This window comes from Ranitomeya variabilis, chromosome 7 (assembly GCF_051348905.1).
Source record: "Ranitomeya variabilis isolate aRanVar5 chromosome 7, aRanVar5.hap1, whole genome shotgun sequence".
Lineage (NCBI taxonomy): Eukaryota > Metazoa > Chordata > Amphibia > Anura > Dendrobatidae > Ranitomeya > Ranitomeya variabilis.
In genome coordinates, this window is record NC_135238.1 from 13,267,025 (window position 1) to 13,290,841 (window position 23,817).

Here is a 23,817-nt window from a genome sequence, read left to right on the forward strand (position 1 = left end):
ATAATCATCACACTGGGTTTATTTGTACAAAACGTCTGTAGAAGCTTCACTAGTGACCTGCCAGGATGTTTCACGCACCGACGCCACAAGTCAGCAGTTGATTGGTTCTGGAGTGTGACATCACAAACTGCTCGCACTGTGATTGGTAGAGAGAAAGGAGGACGTGATTGGTGTCAAGTCCAGACCAGGGGGCTCCAATAAGTCACAACCTGACGGGTCGAAGAGTGGACGTCCAGACAGATGTACAGGGAGCTGTGCGGGCAGGTGTGAGGAGGCAGAGGCCAAGTCACATGACCGACAGCAAGTGACAGGCAGGCGGCTGACCGTTTCCAAGGCCACTGGCAAAAATTTGACAGCACATTTGGATATGAGTGGAGAAGAAAATATAAAATAATTTGTAAAGTTGCATAAAATGAAAACAAGCAAGAACAAGATGGTAACACGTTATTCACTGCAGGGTCTGACGCCCAAAGAAAGAACAGCACGGAGGAGAATAAACTGGAGAATCACCCCGGTCACCATTGTTGGTAAAGGGTAAAAATAAAAAAATATATAAAAATAATAAAAATAAATAAATAAAAAATCAGCCTCAGTTATCTATAAACCGAGAGGAAAGAAGCCGCAACATGTCACAGCCCGGAGCCGAGACCTACAGTGTGCGCTGCTGCCACGTCCGGCCCTCGGGGAGCGACCGCCGCTCATCCTCAGAGCGGACACCGCGGCATTTACTGGCCTCAGAGGATCTGACATAGCGCAATAAATTCAGAATGGCGGCAGGAGTCACCCCAGGAACACGGAAGGCAGCGCCGATCTGTGGGAGAAGGAAACACCAGAAAATCACCAGTCACCGCAACAGGAGGTATTATAGTAGTTATATTCTTGTACATAGGGGCAGTATTATAGCAGTTATATTCTTGTACATAGGGGCAGTATTATAGCAGTTATATTCTTGTACATAGGAGCAGTATTATAGTAGTTATATTCTTGTACATAGGAGCAGTATTATAGTAGTTATATTCTTGTACATAGGAGCAGTATTATAGTAGTTATATTCTTGTACATAGGAGCAGTATTATAGTAGTTATATTCTTGTACATAGGAGCAGTATTATAGTAGTTATATTCTTGTACATAGGAGCAGTATTATAGTAGTTATATTCTTATACATAGGAGCAGTATTATAGTAGTTATATTCTTGTACATAGGGGGCTGTATTATAGTAGTTATATTCTTGTACATAGGAGCAGTATTATAGTAGTTATATTCTTGTACATAGGGGGCAGTATTATAGTAGTTATATTCTTGTACATAGGGGGCTGTATTATAGTAGTTATATTCTTGTACATAGGAGCAGTATTATAGTAGTTATATTCTTGTACATAGGAGCAGTATTATAGTAGTTATATTCTTGTACATAGGAGCAGTATTATAGTAGTTATATTCTTGTACATAGGGGCAGTATTATAGTAGTTATACTCTTGTACATAGGGGGCTGTATTATAGTAGTTATATTCTTGTACATAGGAGCAGTATTATAGTAGTTATATTCTTGTACATAGGGGGCAGTATTATAGTAGTTATATTCTTGTACATAGGGGGCTGTATTATAGTAGTTATATTCTTGTACATAGGAGCAGTATTATAGTAGTTATATTCTTGTACATAGGAGCAGTATTATAGTAGTTATATTCTTGTACATAGGGAGCAGTATTATAGTAGTTATATTCTTGTACATAGGAGCAGTATTATAGTAGTTATATTCTTGTACATAGGGAGCAGTATTATAGTAGTTATATTCTTGTACATAGGAGCAGTATTATAGTAGTTATATTCTTGTACATAGGGGGCAGTATTATAGTAGTTATATTCTTGTACATAGGAGCAGTATTATAGTAGTTATATTCTTGTACATAGGAGCAGTATTATAGTAGTTATATTCTTGTACATAGGGGCAGTATTATAGTAGTTATATTCTTGTACATAGGAGCAGTATTATAGTAGTTATAGTCTTGTACATAGGGGCAGTATTATAGGAGTTATATTCTTGTACATAGGGGGCTGTATTATAGTAGTTATATTCTTGTACATAGGAGCAGTATTATAGTAGTTATATTCTTGTACATAGGAGCAGTATTATAGTAGTTATATTCTTGTACATAGGAGCAGTATTATAGTAGTTATATTCTTGTACATAGGGGCAGTATTATAGTAGTTATACTCTTGTACATAGGGGGCAGTATTATAGTAGTTATATTCTTGTACATAGGGGCAGTATTATAGTAGTTATATTCTTGTACATAGGAGCAGTATTATAGTAGTTATAGTCTTGTACATAGGGGCAGTATTATAGGAGTTATATTCTTGTACATAGGGGCAGTATTATAGTAGTTATATTCTTGTACATAGGAGCAGTATTATAGTAGTTATATTCTTGTACATAGGGGCAGTATTATAGTAGTTATATTCTTGTACATAGGAGCAGTATTATAGTAGTTATATTCTTGTACATAGCAGCAGTATTATAGTAGTTATATTCTTGTACATAGGGGGCAGTATTATAGTAGTTATATTCTTGTACATAGGGGGCAGTATTATAGTAGTTATACTCTTGTACATAGGGCAGTATTATAGTAGTTATATTCTTGTACATAGGGGGCAGTATTATAGTAGTTATATTCTTGTATATAGGAGCAGTATTATAGTAGTTATACTCTTGTACATAGGGCAGTATTATAGTAGTTATACTCTTGTACATAGGAGCAGTATTATAGTAGTTATATTTCTGTACATAGGAGCAGTATTATAGTAGTTATATTCTTGTACATAGAGGCAGTATTATAGTAGTTATATTCTTGTACATAGGAGCAGTATTATAGTAGTTATATTCTTGTACATAGAGGCAGTATTATAGTAGTTATATTCTTGTACATAGGAGCAGTATTATAGTAGTTATATTCTTGTACATAGGGGCAGTATTATAGTAGTTATATTCTTGTACATAGGAGCAGTATTATAGTAGTTATATTCTTGTACATAGGGGCAGTATTATAGTAGTTATATTCTTGTACATAGGGGCAGTATTATAGTAGTTATTCTTGTACATAGGGGCAGTATTATAGTAGTTATATTCTTGTACATAGCGGCAGTATTATAGTAGTTATATTCTTGTACATAGGGGCAGTATTATAGTAGTTATATTCTTGTACATAGGGGCAGTATTATAGTAGTTATAGTCTTGTACATAGGGGCAGTATTATAGTAGTTATATTCTTGTACATAGGAGCAGTATTATAGTAGTTATATTCTTGTACATAGGAGCAGTATTATAGTAGTTATATTCTTGTACATAGGGGGCAGTATTATAGTAGTTATATTCTTGTACATAGGGGCAGTATTATAGTAGTTATTCTTGTACATAGGGGCAGTATTATAGTAGTTATATTCTTGTACATAGCGGCAGTATTATAGTAGTTATATTCTTGTACATAGGGGCAGTATTATAGTAGTTATATTCTTGTACATAGGGGGCAGTATTATAGTAGTTATATTCTTGTACATAGGAGCAGTATTATAGTAGTTATATTCTTGTACATAGGAGCAGTATTATAGTAGTTATATTCTTGTACATAGGGGCAGTATTATAGTAGTTATATTCTTGTACATAGGGGCAGTATTATAGTAGTTATATTCTTGTACATAGGAGCAGTATTATAGTAGTTATATTCTTGTACATAGGAGCAGTATTATAGTAGTTATATTCTTGTACATAGGGGCAGTATTATAGTAGTTATATTCTTGTACATAGGAGCAGTATTATAGGAGTTATATTCTTGTACATAGGAGCAGTATTATAGTAGTTATATTCTTGTACATGGGGGCAGTATTATAGTAGTTATATTCTTGTACATAGGAGCAGTATTATAGTAGTTATATTCTTGTACATAGGGGGCAGTATTATAGTAGTTATATTCTTGTACATAGGGGGCAGTATTATAGTAGTTATACTCTTGTACATAGGGCAGTATTATAGTAGTTATATTCTTGTACATAGGGGCAGTATTATAGTAGTTATATTCTTGTATATAGGAGCAGTATTATAGTAGTTATACTCTTGTACATAGGGCAGTATTATAGTAGTTATACTCTTGTACATAGGAGCAGTATTATAGTAGTTATATTTCTGTACATAGGAGCAGTATTATAGTAGTTATATTCTTGTACATAGAGGCAGTATTATAGTAGTTATATTCTTGTACATAGGAGCAGTATTATAGTAGTTATATTCTTGTACATAGAGGCAGTATTATAGTAGTTATATTCTTGTACATAGGAGCAGTATTATAGTAGTTATATTCTTGTACATAGGGGCAGTATTATAGTAGTTATATTCTTGTACATAGGAGCAGTATTATAGTAGTTATATTCTTGTACATAGGAGCAGTATTATAGTAGTTATATTCTTGTACATAGGAGCAGTATTATAGTAGTTATATTCTTGTACATAGGAGCAGTATTATAGTAGTTATATTCTTGTACATAGGAGCAGTATTATAGTAGTTATATTCTTGTACATAGGGGCAGTATTATAGTAGTTATATTCTTGTACATAGGGGCAGTATTATAGTAGTTATATTCTTGTACATAGGAGCAGTATTATAGTAGTTATATTCTTGTACATAGGAGCAGTATTATAGTAGTTATATTCTTGTACATAGGGGCAGTATTATAGTAGTTATATTCTTGTACATAGGAGCAGTATTATAGGAGTTATATTCTTGTACATAGGAGCAGTATTATAGTAGTTATATTCTTGTACATAGGGGCAGTATTATAGTAGTTATATTCTTGTACATAGGAGCAGTATTATAGTAGTTATATTCTTGTACATAGGGGCAGTATTATAGTAGTTATATTCTTGTACATAGGGGCAGTATTATAGTAGTTATATTCTTGTACATAGGAGCAGTATTATAGGAGTTATATTCTTGTACATAGGAGCAGTATTATAGTAGTTATATTCTTGTACATGGGGGCAGTATTATAGTAGTTATATTCTTGTACATAGGGGACAGTATTATAGTAGTTATATTCTTGTACGTAGGGGCAGTATTATAGTAGTTATATTCTTGTACATAGGGGCAGTATTATAGTAGTTATATTCTTGTACATAGGGGCAGTATTATAGTAGTTATATTCTTGTACATGGGGGCAGTATTATAGTAGTTATATTCTTGTACATAGGGGGCAGTATTATAGTAGTTATATTCTTGTACATAGGAGCAGTATTATAGTAGTTATATTCTTGTACATAGGGGCAGTATTATAGTAGTTATATTCTTGTACATAGGAGCAGTATTATAGTAGTTATATTCTTGTACGTAGGGGCAGTATTATAGTAGTTATATTCTTGTACATAGGGGGCAGTATTATAGTAGTTATATTCTTGTACATAGGGGCAGTATTATAGTAGTTATATTCTTGTATATAGGGGCAGTATTATAGTAGTTATATTCTTGTACATAGGAGCAGTATTATAGTAGTTATATTCTTGTACATAGGGGCAGTATTATAGTAGTTATATTCTTGTACATAGGAGCAGTATTATAGTAGTTATATTCTTGTACATAGGGGCAGTATTATAGTAGTTATATTCTTGTACATAGGAGCAGTATTATAGGAGTTATATTCTTGTACATAGGAGTAGTATTATAGTAGTTATATTCTTGTACATAGGGGCAGTATTATAGTAGTTATATTCTTGTACATAGGGACAGTATTATAGTAGTTATATTCTTGTACATAGGGGCAGTATTATAGTAGTTATATTCTTGTACATAGGGGCAGTATTATAGTAGTTATATTCTTGTACATAGGAGCAGTATTATAGTAGTTATATTCTTGTACATAGGAGCAGTATTATAGTAGTTATATTCTTGTACATAGGAGCAGTATTATAGGAGTTATATTCTTGTACATAGGAGTAGTATTATAGTAGTTATATTCTTGTACATAGGGGCAGTATTATAGTAGTTATATTCTTGTACATAGGGACAGTATTATAGTAGTTATATTCTTGTACATAGGGGCAGTATTATAGTAGTTATATTCTTGTACATAGGGGCAGTATTATAGTAGTTATATTCTTGTACATAGGAGCAGTATTATAGTAGTTATATTCTTGTACATAGGGGGCAGTATTATAGTAGTTATATTCTTGTACGTAGGGGCAGTATTATAGTAGTTATATTCTTGTACATAGGGGCAGTATTATAGTAGTTATATTCTTGTATATAGGGAGCAGTATTATAGTAGTTATATTCTTGTATATAGGAGCAGTATTATAGTAGTTATATTCTTGTACATAGGGGCAGTATTATAGTAGTTATATTCTTGTACATAGGAGCAGTATTATAGTAGTTATATTCTTGTACATAGGGGCAGTATTATAGTAGTTATATTCTTGTACATAGGAGCAGTATTATAGTAGTTATATTCTTGTACATAGGGGCAGTATTATAGTGGTTATATTCTTGTACATAGAGGGCAGTATTATATTTCCTCATGTATAATTCTTACCGTCTCAGGGCGACTCACTGATAGTTTCTCCCTAACTTCATTAGATAAGGCGATATCGAGGCTCATGTAGTCCAGGTTTTCGGGTAATATTAATGATTCGTCTCTCTGGACCTCCGCGATCTCTTTGTGTTGGGAGGTGACGTATAGCTCATACAAAGCTGCAATACAGAACCCGTATCATCTAGCGGCGCGGAGGAATCAGATCTCGGAGTGTCCCGAGTTGAGGCCGTGTTTTAGACATGACAACAGTGTTCATTGACTGAGAGCAAAGATCTTTAGCAAGGAAATAAAAATCTATAAAGAAGTGAGAGGGGGAAGAAAGGGCAGGACTCTGTGCAGATTTTGGCAACGTGGCCCCCAGTAGCCCCCCATAACCACCCCTGGATTTACCTTCTATCCGTAAGCGCTGCGCCACATCCTGCTTTTCACTAAATCTGTGCAGAAGGTCAGGGAACAGCGCGGCGAGGGTCCGGACCTCCACCCCGTAGTATCGCAGCAGTTCCACGCCACTAGAGGAGGAGACCACCATGTGAGCGCCGTGTCTGGAGGGGTCCGGCTCACTGCTCTGTCCTATAGCTCAGTCTACACATCGGCCAGGACCTCTGTAGATCACGCACCTGAGAGCGCTGACCCGGGTACTGCTGATGGCCGCCTCCGGGACCAACTTCTGCCACTTGACAGATGAAAATTTTAGGGAGCGGAGAGCAGCCAGCCCGTCATCCAAAGTCTCCCTGGTGGTCCGAGCGCGGTCATACCTCTCCCGACAGACACAGCCCGCTACTTCATACCCTGAGAAACATAAGAACGTGACATCCATGAACATCCGCCAACCCTAATCTACACTGGTCACAACTGCAGCAAACCCTCAGCTGTGACCAGTATCAAGCGATGATGGTTCTATTCACTGACAGCAAGAAGAAACGGCAACAAAACGGCATATATTAGGAAGACGCAGAATTTTCAATTTTGCACATGACCCTCCCTTATAGGAGGGGTTAATCATGAGACCCCTTCCCAGGCGCCCGCCACCTCCTCCGGCTCACCCTTCAGCGAGAGTCGTGTATCCGCGTTGTCCGGTCTTAGTGTCATGCGGTACTCTGCGCGGCTGGTGAACATGCGGTATGGCTCCCGAGTACCCTGCGTCGTCAGGTCATCAATAAGGACCCCGATGTATCCCTCCGTGCGGCTCACGGTGAAGGCAGGACGACCCGCAGCCCGGAGGGCGGCATTTATTCCTGCAATGATCCCCTGAAAGGACAGGTAAGAGGTGAACACAATGCAGAAATAGGAGGTAAAGAAGTCACAGCGGCAGGTGGGGTCACCCGCTGCGTACCTGAGTTGGTCACCCGCTGCGTACTTGAGGAGTCTCCCGCTGCGTACCTGAGGAGTCACCCGCTGCGTACCTAAGGGGACACCTGCTGCGTACCTGAGGAGTCACCCGCTGCGTACCTGAGGTGGTCACCCGCTGCGTACCTGAGGTGGTCACCTGCTGCGCACCTGAGGATTCACCTGCTGCGTACCTGAGGATTCACCTGCTGCGTAACTGAGGAGTCACCTGCTGCATACCTGATGATTCACCCGCTGCGTACCTGAGGTCACCCGCTGTGTACCTGAGGTCACCCGCTGCGTACCTGAGGTCACCCGCTGCACACCTGAGAGGTCACCTGCTGCATACCTGAGAGGTCACCCGCTCCATACCTGAGGTGGTCACCCGCTGCGTACCTGAGGTGGTCACCTGCTGCGCACCTGAGGATTCACCTGCTGCGTAACTGAGGAGTCACCTGCTGCATACCTGAGGATTCACCCGCTGCGTACCTGAGGTCACCCGCTGTGTACCTGAGGTCACCCGCTGCGTACCTGAGGTCACCCGCTGCGTACCTGAGGTCACCCGCTGCACACCTGAGAGGTCATCTGCTGCATACCTGAGAGGTCACCCGCTCCGTACCTGAGGTCACCCGCTGCGTACCTCAGGAGTCACCTGCTGCGTACCTCAGGAGTCCCCCGCTGCGTACCTGAGGTCACCTGCTGCGTACCTGAGGAGTCACCCGCCGCGTACCTGAGGAGTCACCCGCCGAGTACCTGAGGAGTCACCCGCTGCATACCTGAGGGGTCACCCACTGCGTAACTGAGGAGTCACCCGCTGCGTACCTGAGAGGTCACCCACTGCGTACCTGAGGAGTCACCCCCTGCGTACCTGAGGAGTCACCCGCTGCGTACCTGTGGAGTCACCCCCTGCATACCTGAGAGGTCACCCACTGCGTACCTGAGATGTTACCTGCTTCGTACCTGAGGAGTCACCCCCTGCGTACCTGAGGATTCACCCGCTGCGTACCTGTGGAGTCACCACCTGCATACCTGAGGGGGTTACCCGCTGCGTACAGTGGCATGTAAAAGATTGTGCACTGCTGGTCAAAAATACTGTTATTGTGAACAGTTAATTAAGTTGAAGATGAAATGATCTCTATAAAGGCCTAAAGTTACAGATGACACATTTCATTTGTATTTTAGATTAAAAAAAATATCTTTTACATTTTAAAAATTACAAAAAGGATGATAGGCTGATGCAAAAGTTTGGGCACCCTGATGGTTAGAACCTAGTATCACCCCCTTTTGCAAGTATCGCAGCTTGTAAACACTTTTTGTAGCCAGACAAGAGTCTTTCAGTTCTTGTTTGAGCGATTTTCCTCCATTCTTCCTTGGAGAATTCCTCCAGTCCTGTGAGATTCCTGGGCCGTCTTGCTTCCTCTGCTGTTTTGAGGTCTAGTCACAGATTTTCAATAATGTTCAGATCAGGGGACTGTGAGGGCCATTGTAAACCTTCAGTTTGCGCCTTTTGAGGTCGTCTATTGTGGATTGTGACGTGTGTTTCGGATCATTATCCATTTGTAGAAGCCATCCTCTTCCTCTCTTCACCTACCTCTTTTTTACAGATGGTGTTATGTTTGCATTAAGAATGTGTTGAAATTTCATTGAATCCATTCTTACCTCTACCAGTGAAATGTTCCCTGTGCCATTGGCTGCAGCACATCCCCAAAGCATGATTGATCCTCCACCATGCTTAATGGTTGGTGTGATGTTCTTTTCCTGAAATTCTGTGTCCTTTTTTCTCCACCTTTGATTATTGTGGCCAGAGTTCTATTTCAAACTCATCGGTCCACAGGACTTGTTTCCAAAATGCATCAGGCTTGCTTAGATGTTCTTTTGCATACTTCTGATACTGAATTTTATGGTGAGGATGCAGAAGAGGTTTTCTTCTGATGACTCTCACATGAAGGTCTTATTTGTGCAGGTGTCTCTGAATAATAAAACAATGTACCACAACTCCAGAGTCTGCTAAATCTTTCTGAAGGTCTTTTGCAGTCAAGCAGGGATTCTGATTTGCCTCTCTAGCAATCCTATGAACTGCTCACTGAAATTTTGCTTGTTTTTCCAGACCTTATCTTGACCTCCACTGTTCCTGGTAACAGCCATTTCTTAATTACATTTCAAACTGAGGAAATGGCAACTTGAAAACACTTTGCTCTCTTCTTATAGCCTCCTCCTGCTTTGTGGGCCTCCACCTTTTTGATATTCAGAGTGCTAGGCAGCTGCTCAGAAGAACCCATGACTGCTGGTTTTGGCAAAAGGTTAGAGGAGGCTGGGTTTTTATAGCTGGAAATTTGCATCACCAGGCCTTTCCTAACAATGATAGTGAACAAGCCATTACCCTAACAGGCTAATTAAGGCCTGAAACCTTGGTCAAAGTTATTTGTGCACATAAATCTCCAAGGGTGCACAAACTTTTGCATCGGCCCATTTTTCCTTTTGTAATTTTAAAATGTAAAAAATGACAATTTTTTTTAGTCAAAAATACAAAGTAAATGTGTCATCTGTAACTTTAGGCCTTTTAGAGATCATTTCATCTTCAACTTGCTTACCTGTTCACAATAAGAGTCATTTTGACCAGGGGTGCCCAAACTTTCACATGCCACTGTACCTGAGCGGACATCCGCTACATACCTGAGCAGCCGCCTCCTCGTACCCAGTGGTGCCATTGATTTGCCCGGCCAAAAAGAGTCTTTGGACCAGAAACGTCTCCAGAGAGGAGCGAAGCTGCCGAGGGTCCAGAAAGTCGTACTGCACCCCATACCCTGCGAAGGTGGAGAGCGGTCAGAATGATGGCAGCTTCATAAGGCACCGCCATATTCTGCAGCTCGGTACAAGCACCCACCGGGCATCAGCATACGAGCCTTCTCCAGTCCAGGGATCTCCCGCAGAAGCCTCTCCTGAGCCTCGGCCGGAAGTGTCACCGACAGACCCTGGGGGTAGATGACATCGGAGTCCAGGCCCTCGGGTTCCAGCCAGACCTGGTGTCTACGCCCGGGAAAACGCAAGACTTTCGACTCAATGGAGGGGCAGTACCTGAAGGAGAAGGTCGGGCGATCACGACAGGTGTCAGTAATGGATCGGGCGGTGGTCGAGTCTGTCCGGCCTCACCTGGGGCCGGCGCTGGTCTCCTTCACGTGACTGCTCAGGTGTAGATTCTCCTGAATGATCCGTTCCACGGCAGCGGTCGTGTACGTCAAGTGACAGGGAAGTTGGTCTTCAGGCTAAAAACACATGGCGAGTTCTCGTCACCCCCTGCTGCTTCGGAGTCTGTCCTTCGCGGTGGGCGATGCACAGTTTATACCGTACCCTGATCCAGACCCAGTCGTTCATGAAGCTGAAGGGAATAGGGGGGTCATCAGCCTCGTGTCTCGTCACAGCACTGAAGTCCACAGAGTCCTTGGCAATACGAGGAGGGGTCCCGGTCTTCAACCTTCCAACGGCGAATCCCAGGCGCTCCAGCGTTTGTGCCAGACCCACGGACGGGTTTTCACCCCAGCGGCCAGCGGGTATATGCTCCGTACCGACCCGCACCATTCCGCGCAGAAACGTACCGTTAGTCAGCACCACACTGCTGGCAGATATCTTACTGCCGTCCGCTGGAGAAAGAAATAATGGAGGATATTGTGCGGAAACACACCGTGCTGCTGGGCGCTTCTGCAGTAGGCTACTCCGGCTCCCGCCACGCTGTGCTGCAGTGTGAAGACGTGGACAATACATACCCAGGATGACGCCGCTGACTTGACATTTCCCAGGGTGCATGGAGTCCGGGGGGTCCAGGATTAGGTCCTCTACAGATCCTTCTGCCACAGTGAGGCACGGCGTGTTCATGATCTCTTTCTGCAGAGGATACGGATAGTCATGTACACAGGGTATATATATATACTGCCATCTCCTGGGGAGCAGCGCGCACCTGCAGGTTCTGCTTGTATAACTTCCTGTCAATCTGTGCTCGCAGCCCCCAAACCGCTGGACCCTTGCGTCGGTTTAAGACCTTGTAGTGGATCCCAGAGAGATCACAAATCCTCCCGCAAACTCCATCCAGGGCGTCCACTTCTCTCATCAGGTGACCCTTGCCGATGCCCCCAAAGGACGGGTTACAGGACATCTGACCTGCAGGGCGCACAGACATGAGGCTTACACATGGAGCACAGAGCTGATCAGGGTGCTGCGATGGCCGGTGACGCCAGACTGCGAGGACGACGGGAGCCGTTACCTATTGTCTCCACCTTGTGTGTGACCAGCAGGGTCCTGGCTCCGGCCCGCGCCGCGACTGCAGCAGCTTCAGTGCCCGCGTGTCCTCCTCCCACCACCACCACATTGTAGTGCGGCGTCTCTTCATCACACGGGGAAGAGCTGACGGCGCGGTGAGAAATCCGGAAAAAAGAAGAGCGAACGCCATGGTGGAAAATCCACTACAAGAGAAAGAGAGTCAGAAAAGAGAACAGCCAGAACCATAACTACTGCCCCCCGACCTCCTGACACTGCCCCCCCCGAGCCCCTGACACAGCTCCCCGACCTCCTGACACTGCCCCCCGAGCCCCTGACACTGCCCCCCGAGCTCCTGACACTGCCCCCAAGCCCCTGACACTGCTCCCCGACCTCCTGACACTGCCCCCCAAGCCCCTGACACTGCTCCCCGACCTCCTGACACTGCCCCCCGAGCCCCTGACACTGCCCCCCGAGCCCCTGACACTGCCCCCCGAGCTCCTGACACTGCCCCCAAGCCCCTGACACTGCTCCCCGACCTCCTGACACTGCCCCCCAAGCCCCTGACACTGCCCCCCGACCTCCTGACACTGCCCCCAAGCCCCTGACACTGCCTCCCGACCTCCTGACACTGCCCCCCGAAACCCTGACACTGCTCCCCGACCTCCTGACACTGCCCCCAAGCCCCTGACACTGCTCCCCGACCTCCTGACACTGCCCCCCGAAACCCTGACACTGCTCCCCGACCTCCTGACACTGCCCCCCGAGCCCGACACTGCTCCCCGACCTCATGACACTGCCCCCCGACCTCCTGACACTGCCCCCCCGAGCCCCTGACACTGCTCCCCGACCTCCTGACACTGCCCCCCGAAACCCTGACACTGCTCCCCGACCTCCTGACACTGCCCCCCGACCTCCTGACACTGCCCCCCAAGCCCGACACTGCCCCCCGACCTCATGACACTGCCCCCCGACCTCCTGACACTGCCCCCCCGAGCCCCTGACACTGCTCCCCGACCTCCTGACACTGCCCCCCAAGCCCCTGACACTGCCCCCCGAGCCCCTGACACTGCCCCCCGAGCTCCTGACACTGCCCGCAAGCCCCTGACACTGCCCCCGGGGTAACCGAGCTTCTGACACTGCCCCCCAGGGTAACCGGGCTCCTGACACTGTCCCCTGGAGTAACTGAGCTTCTGACACAGCCCTTCCCAGGGGTAACAAGCTCCTGACACTGCCCCCAGGGTAACCGAGCCCCTGACACTGGCCCCCGAGTCCCTGACACTGCCCCCGAGGTATCCAAGCTCCTGACACTGCCACCGGGGTGACAAAGCTTCTGACACTGTACCCTTCCACCCCCCGACCCCCCCGGATCACCTTCCCAAGGAAAAACCTCAGGAAAGGGATATCTGCTGAGCTATGTATGCAATCCTATGCTGTGTGATACTGACTGCTGAGCCGTGTATCTAATCCTATGCTGTGTGATACTGACTGCTGAGCCGTGTATCTAATCCTCTCCTGTGTGATACTGACTGCTGAGCCGTGTATCTAATCCTCTCCTGTGTGATACTGACTGCTGAGCTGTGTATCTAATCCTATCCTGTGTGATACTGACTGCTGAGCCGTGTATCTAATCCTCTCCTGTGTGATACTGACTGCTGCGCCGTGTATCTAATCCTATCCTGTGTGATACTGACTGCTGAGCCGTGTATCTAATCCCCTCCTGTGTGATACTGACTGCTGAGCCGTGTATCTAATCCTCTCCTGTGTGATACTGACTGCTGAGCCATGTATCTAATCCTCTCCTGTGTGATACTGACTGCTGAGCTGTGTATCTAATCCTCTCCTGTGTGATACTGTCTGCTGAGCCGTGTATCTAATCCCCTCCTGTGTGATACTGACTGCTGAGCCGTGTATCTAATCCTCTCCTGTGTGATACTGACTGCTGAGCCGTGTATCTAATCCTATCCTGTGTGATACTGACTGCTGAGCCGTGTATCTAATCCTCTCCTGTGTGATACTGTCTGCTGAGCCGTGTATCTAATCCTCTCCTGTGTGATACTGTCTGCTGAGCCATGTATCTAATCCTCTCCTGTGTGATACTGACTGCTGAGCTGTGTATCTAATCCTATCCTGTGTGATACTGACTGCTGAGCCGTGTATCTAATCCCCTCCTGTGTGATACTGTCTGCTGAGCTGTGTATCTAATCCTCTCCTGTGTAATACTGACTGCTGAGCCGTGTATCTAATCCTCTCCTGTGTGATACTGACTGCTGAGCCGTGTATCTAATCCTCTCCTGTGTGATACTGACTGCTGAGCTGTATCTAATCCTCTCCTGTGTGATACTGACTGCTGAGCCGTGTATCTAATCCTCTCCTGTGTGATACTGTCTGCTGGGCCGTGTATCTAATCCTATCCTGTGTGATACTGACTGCTGAGCCGTGTATCTAATCCTATCCTGTGTGATACTGACTGCTGAGCTGTGTATCTAATCCTCTCCTGTGTGATACTGTCTGCTGAGCCATGTATCTAATCCTCTCCTGTGTGATACTGACTGCTGAGCTGTGTATCTAATCCTATCCTGTCTGATACTGACTGCTGAGCTGTGTATCTAATCCTCTCCTGTGTGATACTGACTGCTGAGCCGTGTATCTAATCCTCTCCTGTGTGATTCTGTCTGCTGAGCCGTGTATCTAATCCTCTCCTGTGTGATTCTGTCTGCTGAGCCGTGTATCTAATCCTATGCTGTGTGATACTGACTGCTGAGCCGTGTATCTAATCCCCTCCTGTGTGATACTGACTGCTGAGCCGTGTATCTAATCCTCTCCTGTGTGATACTGACTGCTGAGCCATGTATCTAATCCTCTCCTGTGTGATACTGACTGCTGAGCTGTGTATCTAATCCTCTCCTGTGTGATACTGTCTGCTGAGCCGTGTATCTAATCCCCTCCTGTGTGATACTGACTGCTGAGCCGTGTATCTAATCCTCTCCTGTGTGATACTGACTGCTGAGCCGTGTATCTAATCCTATCCTGTGTGATACTGACTGCTGAGCCGTGTATCTAATCCTCTCCTGTGTGATACTGTCTGCTGAGCCGTGTATCTAATCCTCTCCTGTGTGATACTGTCTGCTGAGCCATGTATCTAATCCTCTCCTGTGTGATACTGACTGCTGAGCTGTGTATCTAATCCTATCCTGTGTGATACTGACTGCTGAGCCGTGTATCTAATCCCCTCCTGTGTGATACTGTCTGCTGAGCTGTGTATCTAATCCTCTCCTGTGTAATACTGACTGCTGAGCCGTGTATCTAATCCTCTCCTGTGTGATACTGACTGCTGAGCCGTGTATCTAATCCTCTCCTGTGTGATACTGACTGCTGAGCTGTATCTAATCCTCTCCTGTGTGATACTGACTGCTGAGCCGTGTAGCTAATCCTCTCCTGTGTGATACTGTCTGCTGGGCCGTGTATCTAATCCTATCCTGTGTGATACTGACTGCTGAGCCGTGTATCTAATCCTATCCTGTGTGATACTGACTGCTGAGCTGTGTATCTAATCCTCTCCTGTGTGATACTGTCTGCTGAGCCATGTATCTAATCCTCTCCTGTGTGATACTGACTGCTGAGCTGTGTATCTAATCCTCTCCTGTGTGATACTGACTGCTGAGCCGTGTATCTAATCCTCTCCTGTGTGATTCTGTCTGCTGAGCCGTGTATCTAATCCTATGCTGTGTGATACTGACTGCTGAACCGTGTATCTAATCCTATCCTGTGTGATACTGTCTGCTGGGCCGTGTATCTAATCCTCTCCTGTGTGATACTGACTGCTGAGCTGTGTATCTAATCCCATCCTGTGTGATACTGACTGCTGAGCCGTGTATCTAATCCTCTCCTGTGTGATACTGACTGCTGAGCTGTGTATCTAATCCTCTCCTGTGTGATACTGACTGCTGAGCTGTGTATCTAATCCTCTCCTGTGTGATACTGACTGCTGAGCCGTGTATCTAATCCTATCCTGTGTGATACTGTCTGCTGGGCCGTGTATCTAATCCTCTCCTGTGTGATACTGACTGCTGAGCTGTGTATCTAATCCCATCCTGTGTGATACTGACTGCTGAGCTGTGTATCTAATCCTCTCCTGTGTGATACTGACTGCTGAGCTGTGTATCTAATCCCATCCTGTGTGATACTGACTGCTGAGCCGTGTATCTAATCCTCTCCTGTGTGATACTGACTGCTGAGCTGTGTATCTAATCCTCTCCTGTGTGATACTGACTGCTGAGCTGTGTATCTAATCCTCTCCTGTGTGATACTGACTGCTGAGCCGTGTATCTAATCCTATCCTGTGTGATACTGTCTGCTGGGCCGTGTATCTAATCCTCTCCTGTGTGATACTGACTGCTGAGCTGTGTATCTAATCCCATCCTGTGTGATACTGTCTGCTGAGCCGTGTATCTAATCCTCTCCTGTGTGATACTGTCTGCTGAGCCATGTATCTAATCCTCTCCTGTGTGATACTGACTGCTGAGCTGTGTATCTAATCCTATCCTGTGTGATACTGACTGCTGAGCCGTGTATCTAATCCCCTCCTGTGTGATACTGTCTGCTGAGCTGTGTATCTAATCCTCTCCTGTGTAATACTGACTGCTGAGCCGTGTATCTAATCCTCTCCTGTGTGATACTGACTGCTGAGCCGTGTAGCTAATCCTCTCCTGTGTGATACTGTCTGCTGGGCCGTGTATCTAATCCTATCCTGTGTGATACTGACTGCTGAGCCGTGTATCTAATCCTATCCTGTGTGATACTGACTGCTGAGCTGTGTATCTAATCCTCTCCTGTGTGATACTGACTGCTGAGCTGTGTATCTAATCCTCTCCTGTGTGATACTGACTGCTGAGCCGTGTATCTAATCCTCTCCTGTGTGATTCTGTCTGCTGAGCCGTGTATCTAATCCTATGCTGTGTGATACTGACTGCTGAACCGTGTATCTAATCCTCTCCTGTGTGATACTGACTGCTGAGCTGTGTATCTAATCCTCTCCTGTGTGATACTGACTGCTGAGCTGTGTATCTAATCCCATCCTGTGTGATACTGACTGCTGAGCCGTGTATCTAATCCTCTCCTGTGTGATACTGACTGCTGAGCCGTGTATCTAATCCTCTCCTGTGTGATACTGACTGCTGAGCCATGTATCTAATCCTCTCCTGTGTGATACTGACTGCTGAGCTGTGTATCTAATCCTCTCCTGTGTGATACTGTCTGCTGAGCCGTGTATCTAATCCCCTCCTGTGTGATACTGACTGCTGAGCCGTGTATCTAATCCTCTCCTGTGTGATACTGACTGCTGAGCCGTGTATCTAATCCTATCCTGTGTGATACTGACTGCTGAGCCGTGTATCTAATCCTCTCCTGTGTGATACTGTCTGCTGAGCCGTGTATCTAATCCTCTCCTGTGTGATACTGTCTGCTGAGCCATGTATCTAATCCTCTCCTGTGTGATACTGACTGCTGAGCCGTGTATCTAATCCTATCCTGTGTGATACTGACTGCTGAGCCGTGTATCTAATCCTCTCCTGTGTGATACCCTCCTCAGCCAGTGTGTATACATAGGACCTATCACCTCCCTCCATACACAGCTGACGCTTCGTTCCTTTCTCACCTTTCCCCCGTGCTCTGCTCTGCACGCCGCCATGTTGATGACCTCCTTCCTCCCACCTACCATAGAGACGGGAGACGCTCTTGCTGTGGAGGAATAAAGCTGCTCCTCTCTATGGCGGCTGTGCTCAGTATATAGAGGGGATGACTGTGGATGATGAGAGTCCTCTCTTATACTGTGGATGATGAGAATCCTCTCTTACACTGTGACTGTGGATGATGAGAGTCCTCTCTTACACTGTGGATGATGAGAGTCCTCTCTTATACTGTGGATGATGAGAATCCTCTCTTACACTGTGACTGTGGATGATGAGAGTCCTCTCTTACACTGTGACTGTGGATGATGAGAGTCCTCTCTTACACTGTGGATGATGAGAGTCCTCTCTTACACTGTGACTGTGGATGATGAGAGTCCTCTCTTACACTGTGGATGATGAGAGTCCTCTCTTATACTGTGACTGTGGATGATGAGAGTCATCTCTTATACTGTGGATGATCAGAATCCTCTCTTATACTGTGACTATGGATGATGAGAGTCCTCTCTTACACTGTGACTGTGGATGATGAGAGTCCGCTCTTACACTGTGGATGATGAGAATCCTCTCTTATACTGTGACTGTGGATGATGAGAGTCATCTCTTATACTGTGGATGATGAGAGTCCTCTCTTACACTGTGACTGTGGATGATGAGAGTCATCTCTTATACTGTGGATGATGAGAGTCCTCTCTTACACTGTGACTGTGGATGATGAGAGTCCTCTCTTATACTGTGGATGATGAGAGTCCTCTCCTATACTGTGACTGGATGATGAGAGTCCTCTCTTACACTGTGGATGATGAGAGTCCTCTCTTACACTGTGACTATGGATGATGAGAGTCCTCTCTTACACTGTGACTGTGGATGATGAGTGTCCTCTCTTATACTGTGGATGATGAGAGTCCTCTCCTATACTGTGACTGAATGATGAGAGTCCTCTCTTACACTGTGGATGATGAGAGTCCTCTCTTATACTGTGGATGATGAGAGTCCTCTCTTACACTGTGGATGATGAGAGTCCTCTCTTATACTGTGGATGATGAGAGTCCTCTCTTATACTGTGGATGATGAGAGTCCTCTCTTACACTGTGGATGATGAGAGTCATCTCTTATACTGTGAATGATGAGAGTCCTCTCTTATACTGTGACGGTGGATGATGAGAGTCCTCTCTTACACTGACTGTGGATGATGAGAGTCCTCTCTTATACTGTGACTGTGGATGATGAGAGTCCTCTCTTATACTGTGACTGTGGATGATGAGAGTCCTCTCATACACTGTGACTATGGATGATGAGAGTCCGCTCTTACACTGTGGATGATGAGAGTCCTCTCTTATACTGTGACGGTGGATGATGAGAGTCCTCTCTTACACTGTGACTGTGGATGATGAGAGTCCTCTCTTATACTGTGACGGTGGATGATGAGAGTCCTCTCTTACACTGTGACTGTGGATGATAAGAGTCATCTCTTATACTGTGGATGATGAGAGTCCTCTTTTACACTGTGGATGATGAGAGTCCTCTCTTATACTGTGACTGTGGATGATGAGAGTCCTTTCTTACACTGTGGATGATGAGAGTCCTCTCATACACTGTGACTGTGGATGATGAGAGTCCGCTCTTACACTGTGACTGTGGATAATGAGAGTCCTCTCTTACACTGTGACTGTGGATGATGAGTGTCCTCTCTTATACTGTGGATGATGAGAGTCCTCTCCTATACTGTGACTGGATGATGAGAGTCCTCTCTTACACTGTGACTGTGGATGATGAGAGTCCTCTCTTACACTGTGGATGATGAGAGTCCTCTCTTATACTGTGGATGATGAGAGTCCTCTCTTATACTGTGGATGATGAGAGTCCTCTCTTACACTGTGGATGATGAGAGTCCTCTCTTACACTGTGACTGTTGATGATGAGAGTCTGCTCTTACACTGTGGATGATGAGAGTCCTCTCTTACACTGTGGATGATGAGAGTCCTCTCTTACACTGTGACTGTTGATGATGAGAGTCCGCTCTTACACTGTGGATGATGAGAGTCCTCTCTTACACTGTGGATGATGAGAGTCCTCTCTTACACTGTGACTGTTGATGATGAGAGTCCGCTCTTACACTGTGGATAATGAGAGTCCTCTCTTACACTGTGACTATGGATGATGAGAGTCCTCTCTTACACTGTGACTGTGGATGATGAGAGTTCTCTCTTATACTGTGAATGATGAGAGTCCTCTCTTATACTGTGGATGATGAGAGTCCTCTCTTACACTGTGACTGTGGATGATGAGAGTCCTCTCTTACACTGTGACTGTGGATGATGAGAGTCCTCTCCTATTCTGTGGATGATGAGAGTAATCTCTTACACTGTGGATGATGAGAGTCCTCTCTTATACTGTGGATGATGAGAGTAATCTCTTACACTGTGGATGATGAGAGTCCTCTCCTATACTGTGACTGTGGATGATGAGTGTCCTCTCTTACACTGTGGGTGATGAGAGTCCTCTCTTATACTGTGACTGTGGATGATGAGAGTCCTCTCTTACACTGTGACTATGGATGATGAGAGTCCTCTCTTATACTGTGGATGATGAGAGTCCTCTCTTATACTGTGGATGATGAGAGTCCTCTCTTACACTGTGGATGATGAGTCATCTCTTATACTGTGAATGATGAGAGTCCTCTCTTATACTGTGACGGTGGATGATGAGAGTCCTCTCTTATACTGTGGATGATGAGAGTCCTCTCTTACACTGTGGATGATGAGTCATCTCTTATACTGTGAATGATGAGAGTCCTCTCTTACACTGTGACTGTGGATGATGAGTGTCCTCTCTTATACTGTGGATGATGAGAGTCCTCTCCTCTACTGTGACTGGATGATGAGAGTCCTCTTTTACACTGTGGATGATGAGTCTTCTCTTATACTGATGACTGTGGATGATGAGAGTCCTCTCTTATAGGCTGGCGTCACACTCAGCGTATGTAAATACGGTCCGTTTTTTACGGCCGTAATACGCAGAAATGTTCCCAAAATAGTGATCCGTAGGCAGGGTGTGTCAGCGTATTTTGCGCATGGCATCCTCCGTATGGCATCCGTACTGAGAGATTTTCGCGCAGGCTTGCAAAACCGACATCTAATGGATTTATGTGCTCAAATGTTCGGGAAAACGTATATACAGTATATATATATATATATATATATATATATATATATATATGTCATGGAGACACACATATATATATATATAGTCTGTATTTAGATTTCATTCAGCGCGATATATGTGAAAAGCCGGAAATTCAATTGCCGGCTTTTCATTTTTCCTTCCCAAACCCGACAGGAAATGAGACATGATTACATACAGTAAACCATCTCATATCCCCTTTTTTTTTGCATATTCCACACTACTAATGTTAGTAGTGTGTATGTGCAAAATTTCAGCGCTGTAGCTGCTAAAATAAAGGGTTAAATCGCGGAAACAATTGGCGTGGGCTCCCGCGCAATTTTCTCCGCCAGAGTAGTAAAGCCAGTGACTGAGGGCAGATATTAATAGCCAGGAGAGGGTCCTTGGTTATTGGCCCCCCCGGCTACAAACATCTGCCCCCAGCCACCCCAGAAAAGGCACATCTGGAAGATGCGCCTATTCTGGCACTTGGCCACTCTCTTCCCTCTCCCTGTAGCGGTGGGATATGGGGTAATGAAGGGTTAATGTCATCTTGCTATTGTAAGGTGACATTAAGCCAGGTTAACAATGGAGAGGCGTCAATTATGTCACCTATCTATTATTAATCCAATTGTAGGAAATGGTTAATAAAACACACACACATGATTACAAAGTCCTTTAACCCCTTCCCGACATTTGACGTACTATCCCGTCGAGGTGGGGTGGGCCCGTATGACCGCCGACGGGATAGTACGTCATAGCCGATCGGCCGCGCTCACGGGGGGAGCGCGGCCGATCGCGGCCGGGTGTCGGCTGCATATCGCAGCTGACATCCGGCACTATGTGCCAGGAGCGGTCACGGACCGCCCCCGGCACATTAACCCCTGGCACACCGCGATCAAACATGATCGCGATGTGCCGGCGATGCAGGGAAGCATCGCGCAGGGAGAGTGCTCCCTGCGGGCTTCCCTGAGCCCCCCGCAGCAACGCGATGTGATCGCGTTGCTGCGAGGGTCTTACCTCCCTCCCTGCCTGCTCCAGACCCGGATCCAAGATGGCCGCGGATCCGGGTCCTGCAGGGAGGGAGGTGGCTTCACAGACGCCTGCTCAGAGCAGGCACTGTGAAGCAGCCTGCACTTCTCTCAGATCGGAGATCTGTCAGAGTGCTATGCAAACTGACAGATCACCGATCTGTATTGTCCCCCCCTGGGGCAAAGTAAAAAAGTAAAAAAAAAAATTTCCAAATGTGTAAAAAAAAATAAAAAAAAATATTCCAAAATAATGAAAAAAAAAATATATATATTATTCCCATAAATACATTTCTTTATCTAAATTAAAAAAAAAAAACAATAAAAGTACACATATTTAGTATCGCCACGTCCGTAACGACCCAACCTATAAAACTGCCACACTAGTTAACCCCTTCAGTAAACACCGTAAGAAAAAAAAAAAAAAAACGAGGCAAAAAACAACGCTTTATTACCATACCGCCGAACAAAAAGTGGAATAACACGCGATCAAAAAGACTGATATAAATATCCATGGTACCGCTGAAAACGTCATCTTGTCCCGCAAAAAACAAGCCGCCATACAGCATCATCAGCAAAAAAATAAAAAAGTTATAGTCCTGAGAATAAAGCGATACCAAAATAATTATTTTTTCTATAAAATAGTTTTTATCGTATAAAAGCACCAAAACATAAAAAAAATGATATAAATGAGATATCGCTGTAATCATACTGACCCGACGAATAAAACTGCTTTATCAATTTTACCAAATGCGGAACGGTATAAACGCCTCTCCCAAAAGAAATTCATGAATAGCAGGTTTTTGGTCATTCTGCCTCACAAAAATCGGAATAAAAAGCGATCAAAAACGGTCACGTGTCCGAAAATGTTACCAATAAAAACGTCAACTCGTCCCGCAAAAAACAAGTCCTCACATGACTCTGTGGAGCAAATGTGGAAAAATTATAGGTCTCAAAATGTGGAGACGCAAAAACTTTTTTGCTATAAAAAGCGTCGCTGGTTTCACACTTGCGTTTTTGTCTGCAGCGTTTTTTGCACAAAAAAACGCATGCGTTTTTTCCCTATATTTAACATTGAAAATGCATGCGGTTTTTTTGTACGCGTTTGGTCGCGTTTTCAAACGCATGCGGGTTTTTTCTGCATGCGTTCATTTTCAGAAATACAACCTGCAGTATTTTCTTGCGTTTTTAAGCACATGCGTTTGTTTGCGTTAAAAACGCATGCATTTTTATCGAAAAAAACAGAAAACACACTGAAAAGCCACCCACCACCATCATTGTGATAAAGGGATCCAAACCCTAACCCTAACTCTACCCCTAACCTCACCCCTAACCGTTTAATGAACATTTTCTGACAGTCATAGTGCCACGTATTTCAGTGCCACGTATTTCAGTGCCACGTATTTCAGTGCCACGTATCACGTATTTCAGTGCCACGTGTTTCAGTGCCACGTATTTCAGTGCCACGTATCACGTATTTCAGTGCCACATATTTTAGTACCACGTATTTCAGTTGCACGTATTTCAGTGCCACGTATTTCAGTGCCACGTATCACGTATTTCAGTGCCACGTGTTTCAGTGCCACGTATTTAAGTGCCACGTATCACATATTTCAGTGCCACGTATTTCAGTGCCACGTATTTCAGTGCCACGTATTTCAGTGCCACATATCACATATTTCAGTGCCACTTATTTAAGTGCCACGTATTTCAGTGCCACGTATTTCAGTGCCACGTATTTCAGTGCCACGTATTTCAGTGCCACGTGTTTCAGTGCCACGTATCACGTAT

At 44.9% G+C, this 23,817-nt stretch overlaps 1 protein-coding gene across 1 annotated transcript; it reads right to left on the minus strand.

The window, feature by feature from the left end:
* MTO1 (mitochondrial tRNA translation optimization 1) lies at positions 1 to 17,920 on the minus strand. Its single transcript, XM_077274139.1, has 13 exons — positions 17,806 to 17,920; positions 12,157 to 12,355; positions 11,854 to 12,053; positions 11,663 to 11,780; positions 11,250 to 11,539; positions 11,052 to 11,164; positions 10,786 to 10,976; positions 10,575 to 10,705; positions 7,619 to 7,823; positions 7,193 to 7,364; positions 6,966 to 7,084; positions 6,576 to 6,733; positions 1 to 811 (listed from the first exon to the last, which is right to left on the minus strand). The coding sequence occupies exons 1-13, from the start codon at positions 17,866 to 17,868 to the stop codon at positions 650 to 652; spliced, it is 2,121 nt and encodes a 706-aa protein (XP_077130254.1). The 5' UTR covers positions 17,869 to 17,920; the 3' UTR covers positions 1 to 649.
* Between the last annotated feature and the right edge of the window lie 5,897 nt (positions 17,921 to 23,817).